The sequence below is a fragment of the Montipora foliosa genome, chromosome 1, assembly GCF_036669935.1.
Source record: "Montipora foliosa isolate CH-2021 chromosome 1, ASM3666993v2, whole genome shotgun sequence".
NCBI classification, from domain to species: domain Eukaryota; kingdom Metazoa; phylum Cnidaria; class Anthozoa; order Scleractinia; family Acroporidae; genus Montipora; species Montipora foliosa.
Window position 1 is genome coordinate 47,908,107 of NC_090869.1, and position 10,000 is coordinate 47,918,106.

General features: G+C 40.2%; 1 protein-coding gene across 1 annotated transcript in view; it reads right to left on the bottom strand.

Annotated features, from left to right (window-relative positions):
* LOC137999943 (prenylcysteine oxidase 1-like) overlaps positions 1 to 6,672 on the bottom strand; it is an 11,322-nt gene extending 4,650 nt beyond the window's left edge. Inside the window, exons 1-2 of the mRNA XM_068845982.1 lie at positions 6,270 to 6,672; positions 542 to 937 (exon numbers count right to left, since the gene is read on the bottom strand). Coding sequence (XP_068702083.1) covers positions 542 to 937; positions 6,270 to 6,597 — 724 coding nt within the window. The 5' untranslated portion in view covers positions 6,598 to 6,672. The remainder of the gene's footprint in view (positions 1 to 541; positions 938 to 6,269) is intronic.
* Positions 6,673 to 10,000: the final 3,328 nt, after the last annotated feature.

Below are 10,000 nucleotides of genomic sequence, written 5' to 3' on the forward strand. Positions count from 1 at the left end.
AAAAGTGACGTCATTTACTCACTAGCTTAAAATTTTGGTGTGTAAACACAACTTATTATACACGTACATATGCAAAACACGAGTTTAAAAATCTGAAAGCCCAAAACTCCTGTGCTGAACTATTAATTCAGCCGCCTACACACGCATTGCATTCTTAAACTGGTGAGACTTTGACGTCATTTTCTCCTCGATCCAGCTCTCTCAAGATCTGAAAGTTAGTAATGGCAGACCATTACAATATATCTAACAAATTAACTATTGGTTGGCTCCAATAGAAGACAGCCTTAAGTTTGCAAAACGTTTTCATGGAAATTTGATTGAAGCAGATCACACTGTAAATCAGTCAGTCAGTCAATCAATCAACTAATCAATCATTATTATAAGGTCAATAAAATTAATACAAAGAAAGATGATAGCTAGAGGCAGGAGAAAATAATAACAGATTCAATTATTTAACTGCACCTACTTTCCATAGGAGTTTACTATATTCATTTTCATTTAGCAACACATCAAAAGGAGCCATCGTTTTAAGTCTCCCTACCTGCAAACCCATTCAAAGACACATCTTGACCATAATTGATCCTCATGGCAGCTGTTACTAGCTCATCAATCAATATGCGATTTAGGCCAATTTTCGCCAACGTTTGTCTTGTAGTTAGCTGTGTGTATTCATACATTTGATCCCCTCCCATTGCTTTCAGCATATCAGGAACACTGTTAAATGCCTTTTGATTTTCTTGCAATGTGTAAATGTTTGAGAAATCCTTCAACATGTTGGTGATGAACTTGTTCATTCTGTAGAGGTCAAACAAACCATATCTCCAAATGAGCTTGATGTAATTTACAATTTTCCAGTTGCTGCCATAAAACACAAATTTTTCACTGTCGTAAATTCCAAAAAGACTATCAGCCTCATTGCTTTTAAGCTTTTTCAAACCTGTGAAAAGCAAAAAGAACAAGAATAAATTGTGTGAGAATGTTAGCCTTTTACCAGTGTGAAGGACAAAGTATACTCGACAAGAAAAAGAAACAACTCTGCTTTATTCCGAATACACGCCTCTGCTGACAAACAAACTCGGGAGCAATGCAACTTTTGCCGCAAGAAAGAAAGAAAAACAGTAATATGAGTTAGGAGATAAACTACGTAAGACTTTAACCAAAAAGATAATATTTAACAAATGACGAGGCTTACCGAATGTGTGCAACAAGACAAGAAAAAGGAGTACCCGTGTAGCTACATAACATGAACTCGGTTTAACAGGACGAAAAACGATTTAACAAAATTTTCGGTCCTAATACACTTGTACTACTTGGCCCCTAGGGGCATTGCAAGAAAACTCTTATGACACTTAACTGATTGTGCTCAGTAATGAGGAAGTGTAACCTGAGTAAAAAGAATACATGTTCGACCAAAAAACTAATTGCATACAAGAAATAAAAATTTACTGTCCACAACAACCAGCTCAAGGCATAGCATTATATCATTGCCTAGTTAGTCCAATTTTGCAAGGGGACAATGTTTGCACAGCAGAAAGACTTGTTCATTCAAACTAAATCAAATAAACTCTAGGTCATCATAGGTATTGCTATAGCTTTCAGAATTAACTACATTTTGTTGCAGACAACCAAGGTAAAGACGTTTGGAATTGACATTTGCTCCTAAGACCTTAAAGACTTTAAATTTCTTAAATGAAAAAAATTCGAAGTATGTTGGCGCAGTAAATATATCACACAAATTGTTAATGTGCAGAATTTTTATGAACTTGAGCTTGGACAAGACAATGATTGTAGAATGGTTCAAACATCATCATTTTTTACCACTTGTTTTTATAAGTAAATGCTGAAATCTGTAATATATCAATGCTGACTTGTTACATGTAAGCTATTTTATTTTTTACCTCGAATATAAAAAACAGATTTGATCATTTTTGTCATTATCATTACCATATTATTATTATTATTATTATTATTATTATTATTATTATTATCATCACTTGGCTCAGGACACAGATTTCGTTTGAACTTTTAAGATCGGTACATGCATGCGTTAGAGGTTCGTGAAAGCCGTTTCGTAGCAAGATAGAGCAATCATTAGACTGTAAAATAAATGTAGCTAGTGCGGATATTTGAGATACACGGTCTATATGCTTTTATATTCGGGGCGTTTTATGGACACTGGTTTAGACCAATCTAGTCCCCAGAGTCCGCTTTTCTTTTGGTCAGCACCAAAAACAAAGACTCAGTGGCCACTTCCAATTTATGCACAGTCGTAGTGAAGGTCCATTTTTGTAACCATTGACAACCACTGTTGTTTCAAATTTCTGAGCGTGTGTACATGAGCCGGAAGTCCGTGATTTGCCGGCAGGTACAAAACGCAGGTCACAGGTCACAGGTCACAGGTCATTGTTTTACCTATGCAGGAAATATCCTTAACATTCATAAAAGCTAACGTTAGGTCTAAAAACTTTTCTTTAGGCCTAATTAGGCCTAAAATTACCGTTTATGAATGTTTAGGATACTTTTCTTTAGGCCTAATTAGGCCTAAAAAGGCCTAATTAGGACTAATAAGGCCTAAGGTTAGCTTTTATGAATGTTTAGGATACTTTCTGTATAGGTTAAATAATGACCTGTGACCTGTGCCCTGTGACCTGTGACCTGCGTTTTGTACATGCCGGTGATTTGCTGACTTCCTGCCGTGGAAGTGCTCAGACATTCTCAGCCTACTACAAGGTGCGTGATAGACTTTGCATATGTGACATATGAAGTCATTCAAAATGGCACAGAAAATGCAGACATTCAACGAAAAAAAATTCCAAAAGGTCACCCTTGAAACCACAGGACACCCAGGATAATATCTACTACCTTTCCTCCGTTGAACGCAATAACTATCATTGCTGTTGTTGTTGTTGTTGTTGTGGTGGTGGTGGTACTGGTGGTAGTAGAAGTACCGGTAGTAGTAATAGTAGTAGTAGTAGTAGTAGTAGTAGTAGCAGTAGTAGTGGTAGTATTGGAGGTGCAGATATTATGAAGGAGATAAAGGACAAAAGCCAAGCAGGAGGCTTAAACTGGTGGCAAGGTCAAAGTTTTGGGTGGGAATTTGATTAGGGAGAGAAATGCATAGGCTATAGCATGGTGTGGCAATGTACAATGAAGGAATTTTGGATTGGAGTGATCAGGAACTGAGAGCGATGGGATGAGAGGACAAGGAAGAGGTTGAAGATGCTTGGGGCCTCAAACAAGAAGGGGCGTGTAGTGAGGTTGTAAATGAAGAGGAAGGAGGCACAAGGGAACTGATCAGTGTGTATGATTGTGCAAATGAGGAACTTACAGTGTAGTCTGTTTGGATATGTCAAGGCGAGTGACGAGTGGATGTTTAAGGGTTGGAGAGACGTGGCCAGTGGGAGAATGAAGAACAAGTACAAAAAGTGGGACATTACTAAACCACGAAACATCGAAACATCATGTACGACCCACTGTACATTGAATACCAACCGACAAAGTTGGATTTTGAGATTACATATCAATAAATATTAAATATTATTGCTCCTAATTAATTGAGATTAAGATTAGGATTCAGATTAAGAATGAGATTAGGCCTAAAACAATATTTAATCTCAAATCCAACCTTTGTCAGTTAGTGTTCAATGTATGGTGGGGTCATATATGGTGTTTTGCTTTGCTTTTTCAGCATTTCACTGTTTCGTGGTTTCGTAATGCCCCAAAAAGTGGGCAGACAAGGCAACGAAAGAGATGGTTTGGGAAAAGGAGACTCTGTGGGACCTTATATAAGGAATGTCAGTGAAGTGGCTGATGGGAGGTCATGGCAGTGGCTCAGAGCTGGTTATTTGGGGAAGAGCATAGAGAGGTACAGTATGTTTTTGCTGCCCAGGAGAAGGCTTGTGAACAAGGTTTTTTGGACCACAATTCATAACAAGAATGTACAGTAGATCCAAGGGGAAGAGTGCATAGCAAAGAGGTGTCCCCTAAAGCGATCTGTGTCCAGAGCAACCTTAAACTTAAGGTCGCCACTACTGTTGTCGAGAAAAATGACTAAAAGCATTTCAGATTTTTTCACCACACCGTGTTGTTTTGGTTTTGTTGTTTGATTGTTTGTTTGGGTGGTTGGTTTCATTTCTGTCCTTTTTCGTACGAGGTGTTGTTCTTAATTGCGAGCTAATAACAATTTATGTAGTAGATAAAATATCAGCGGGAGACCTTTATGGGTATTTAAAACGGGGAGCCACAGGCAAACCGTTTTAAAGCCCATTAACCCTTTGAAGTTTGCTGAGTTTCATAACCAGTCCCCTCTACTAACTATGATTTTTCACAGACCTTTTGTAAACGCATGCCTTGCGGATAATGAATGGTCGATAATGTCCTTCCTCCTGGGTTGTTATAGTTACAGAAAAGCACAGTCTGACAACTAAATCAGAGTTGAACTCGGAAGAAACATTAGACTCTTGCACTACCAGAATTGTAGAAACACTATTATAGCTGAATTGCTTTGCCAGATTAGGCCTTTATTCACTAGTATAATTTACTAGATGGAATTTCATTGACTTCAACCACTATTCCAAGTAGTCAGAATAGGTATTAAAAATTAAAAAAAGGTCTCAAATCCCTTGGCTTAAAAGTACTAAAGATAGAGACCGTATGCTCCGTTGGCATCGTTCCAGCGAATGGGGATTGTCAGAGGGGCAACGAGCTAAAATTTATTAATGAAATTCCGACAGGCGACACAAGAATGTTCCAAAATTGCGACATAGCTAGCTGTGAAATTCAGACGGAGGACATGGGCACCCCCCCTAACAGGGCCTCATTTGAGACCGGCCACTCCAACAACTTCTGACATTGCACAGTTATTTTGCCGTTGCTGCTGCCATTCCTCGAAGACTTTTCCACCCATTTTAGTGTTGTATTGTGTTGCTTTTGGAGTGGCTCCGACACTAGACTGGTCTCTTCTTCTTTACTCTTTGGAGAGCGAAACTGACCAGCCATGTTTCTACTACAAAAGCTCTATGAAAATAAATTGCTAAATTCAATGCTAAATATTTCCAAACTCCTATGGGACAACTCCACGCCCGTGTGATTAACATAACTCAAGTAAGATAAAATATTATCGTGTCCGACCTTAAACAACAGCGTGGTCTCTGATGTTGAACAGACCCGTCATGTGACTCTGACCGTGCACAAGTTCAGCACTCCGACGACTCGCTTATGACTCCAATAGTGATGTATTTCAATAACTGGCTTACGATTTGGAACACCGAGATGAACGCAATCAATAGAGAAAAAAGTATCTCTCTGACAGACTGATGGAGTGCGCACGTGGGTCATGCAGGGAGAACATGATACGCAAAGCGGAAAAGTCCTCAAAGGGAGTGATGCACTGAATACGTCAATCACATGACATGAACAATCAAAACAGCAGTAAAATGAGATGTATTTCTGTTCGCCTTTATTGGACCCTTATTAGCCATAATTGGCCATTATTGTTAACAATGATCATTATTAAGTAATTACGACGAATTGTGTACGCGCAAATGTTCCGCAGTCCGCAGAACATTCACAATTCTGAAATTCGCTGTTGGTCAGTCTTGACATTTGTATGGCTTTCGCTAATTCGTTGTAATAGTCTGTTGGTCGTCGCCAGTTCGTAGCTATCATGTCGCCGGTTCAAGGCCATGTCGCTTGTCGGAATTTACCCCTAACAGGGCCTCTCAAATGCGAAGATGTTCAAGATGTGACTGTTTCAGTTGGGCACATGTCGCCAAATACACTAAACTTTTGGTTGAGCAAATTCGTTTGTGAAGAGACCAAGCAAAGTGGAAAGCTTTAGCCACCCAATTAGTTTTATTTGTTAGTTTGTATTAATGGTCATTTGCATGAGACAGGATGAGAGGATGCATTAAACTTTCTTAACAAAACACACAAGAGGCAAGTAAATTGTCGTCCCAATAGTTGTGATTGAAACGTCAAACTTGTGATTGATCAATAAACTTTGTACAATTTTACAGCCTCGTCTCTATTAAAGTTAAGCATAATAATTAGGCGAGTTAGAGATCTTTATAAAAGTCAATCCTATTGATAAAATTATTTAACTTATTAACAATTTATCAACCGCAGCCTTTCCCTGCTACCTATTTCCCTCCCCGTGCTTTCAGACAGTTGAACTTTATCGGGATTTACACGCGTATGTGACCCGAATGGGGCGTTTCCGTTGGCTGGCACCCTTTTGAATTATTAATGAATTTTACATTACCACTCACCAAGCTTCTTAACAAAACTTCCCATGTAATGGTTGTCCGGATGAATAACGGACCCTCCGGATTCAAACTTTTTCCCAGAGATTTCCACAGTATCCAATCGCCCTCCAATCCTATTCGACGCTTCGAATACATCGATGTTTGCTTGAGATCCAAAGAGCTCCCGAATGAAGTGGGAACAACTCGAACCTCCGATCCCAGCTCCAACAATGGCAATGTTTGCAGCGTTTGAGTCTCGTTCGACCGCTCTCGCCGTGCGATACCTTGTGAAGAACAGAGTTGGGATAAATAGAATACTGGTTCCAAAGCCTAGACCTAACGCCCTAAACATTACGAATGTATAGAAGAAGTAACGATGAAATGATATATGAAATGGATCATATATGAACTGTGGAAGAAGTGCTGTTACAACCTGTCACACCAACTGATGTAAGTGACGTGACAACAAAGCTGTATGAGCGGAGGGACTGGGTCACAGTTCTTCAGTTTCCCTTTTGTCGCCTTTCAAGCTCGCCTTTCATACTTTATACTTTTTCTGTTCCCCCACGTAATGATAGCTAATGATGAAACTCATTACAATTTTGTAACCTTACATTTTAGATCCATTTGATTCTTAGCTTTTTAAATTAATTCTAGGAATAAAACAGTGGTGGATCCAGGAGAAAAGCCCCGACGGCCCGGGGGTCCCCTTTTTTGGGATGTTAAAAGTGAAACACTTTTAAATGTCTTGCACTTTCTGCAGACAACAACACTAAAAACCGCAAAAGCGGGCACCTCCCTTAGCTCATGGTCTGGATCCGCTATTGCTTCCCTTGCGAGGGTCTCTGATAGAAAGATTTTATTAAATGTTCTCATATATCTGAACTGCGGAATATATATGAACTTACAAGTTACCAGTTCTCTGATGGCTTGATAGCTGATTAGATGGTAGAGGAAGTGTAGCGCTATAAGTCGATCATATCATAAGTCGAGTTCCTTTCAAGATTGGTATTTTTAGGCTTCTTTCGCAACAGCTCAAGTTGCTTCACAACTGCGATGATCACTTTCACTGAGACTAACTTCTCTGTTTTTTTTTTTTTTTGTTGGGGGAGGGGGGAGGTTAGTCAAATTATAGTCTTAAGGGATATTTCTAAAGAAAAGAATATTCAAATTTAACTATAAAGCTTCGGAACTATGTGTGGATATTGATATATCGAACGTGGCCAAGTGATGGATTTGGACCTATTGTCACATGATTTATCTTGTGAACCACGTGGCAGAACGACTTGGTAGATCTTGGGGCGTCCTGCTACAATGATGAGGCCCGACAATAGATTTCGATGGCTTCCCTACCTCTTCTCTTGAACTTATCGTAGTCTCTGGTAACCTTCGAGGAGGCGGCGATCGATATCCATGGTCAGTGGCCTGAACACTCTTTTGATCGAAACGTGTTCCTAAATCCAACCCCAAATGTTGCTGTCTCCCCCGCAAAGTGAAATTGCATTGGATTTTGCATTTTCTTTCTTAGATGTAAGATCTTTGGGGTGAACGAATTGTTGCCCAATGGTGTTGAAGTCGTGGTGGGAGCCAACCTCCCATTTGAAGGCACTGTTGCCATACCCCTTGTACGTAAGGAAGCGGGACGCTGTAGGTGGAGACGCTTTGTACCTGACGTTGGAGCCGTCTAAGAGAGATTCTTAACATCCGCGGCTTGTAATTGATGTCTCAAAGAACGGATTTCAACTTCCTTATTGCCGTCTTTCGTGATAACTGTTGGCTGGGCTCTTTGAATCAGTGTTCTTACCACCGACTGTTTATATTTCAGATGGTGATTGGAATCAAAGCCCTCCAGCCTTGAGCAATTGCATGCTCGCTGAGCCAGCTGGTTGGCGGCAGGTACAAAGCACAGGTCACAGGTCACAGGTCATTGTTTTACTAATAAAGAAAGTATCCTAAAACTCATAAAAAATAACTGGTTAGCTTTTATGAATGTTTAGGATACTGTCTGTATTGGTAAAACAGTGACCTGTGACCTGTGACCTGTGTTTTGTACCTGCCGGCTGGTTGGTGTCTATTTTCGTAAGAAACCGAAACCATTACTTCTCGATCTATTAATGTGGGTTATGTAGTGGTGGATTATCATTTTTCTGACACTTATCATAACTTGAAATTTCCCGTACAGAAAAACATAATAAGACAACAGAGAAGGTAATCCAAGCTACAACCGTGCATTTCGCAAACTCGATGTATGTACATAGGCCTTACTAAGTTTATTTAATTACCGTTGCTTCCGAGGAAAAATTTGGTGGCCTGAAACTCAACAGAATCAACTGTGAAAACTTATTGATTTGAAGAACGCTTATTTCCCAAGAGAAAACAAAAATGTGGAGGCCAACTGAAGAGTAGTTACCGCACGTGCGTTTCGCTTTACATAAGCTTGGTACCCTAATGAAGCACTTAGGAGACTCCAAAGGGTTTCAACACTTACAAGCCACACTCTCTTTAGATCGAATGACGCTACAACAGTGTATCACGTAACAGCAATGTTATGATACCATATCAAACACCGATTATTTCCAAACAAGATGTGATCATTATTGTGATGTAATAAGTTACGTTGGCAATGGGAAAGCCCAGCAAAAACACCCTATATTTTGGATTTAGTTTTTATATCTCAAAAACAAACTCGGTGACTCCCCTTTTTATTGCTGAATAATGATTAGAAGGCCACGATGAAACTTTCGGCAAAGTTTAAAAAATCTGTCCAGCGGATTCAGAGCCACCTTAAAAAATCACAGAATTAAGGTGGCTGTGAATCCGCCAGACAGATTTTTTTAAACTTTGCTGATTACTTTTCAGAAATAAAACATGGGGGTCACCGAGTTCGTTTTTGAGATATAAGCAACTAAAGACAAAATAAAGGTTGTTTTTACAGGGCTTGCCCGTTGCCACGGTGACATATTGCGTCACAATGATGACTGTACCTTGTTCAGCAATAATTCGTGTTTCATTTGGTACCACAATATTGCTAATACATGATACAACGTTGTGGTGCCGATCCTTCTAATAAGAGCGTCACTTGGAAGCGTTGAAACTGGTTTGAGCCACCTTGAAGGGATCAATTCCCAACGGGAAAACATTCTGTAAGTGGGCATCTTGCAGATGAAGAGAGCCGGAAGCGGGATAGAGTAACAACATGGTAACAGCGCGTTATTCTTTAGTCTGTCGACTTTGCTTGTCCCCTGCGTTTACTTCCTAACAATATTGAACTACTTGCCAAGTTGTGGTAGAGGACAAACACAAGAACTGAGTCGCGCTAGTTGGACACTTGACAACATCGCTTATCACATGGCGTCACCTCGCTTTCAAATTTAATGCTGCATCGATCGCAATTCAGTCAATGCCCCAACGGAGCCTCTTTTACAGCAGCACATCGTTCCATACCCCAAAATGACCTGGGACCACTTGCGAAGCTTCATCTTCTTCTGTACGGCAGTCGTGGATTAAGACCCACATAGCGCCAACACAAAGGTACTGCTTCCTCATAGGAGATAAACTCCTGCAGGTCTCTGGTGACCGCGTCATGTCATCGCATGCGTTACCTATCTAGGCGAAGGTATCCTGATGATGCCCAGTGGAGTACATGGCGGGGTAAGTGTGTTGGGGGCATGCGCATGACGTGATCGAACCATAACAGTCGTCTTTGTTGCAGGATGTTAATTAAGGAGGCTCGAAAGGGTTTTCAGCTGAGCGCA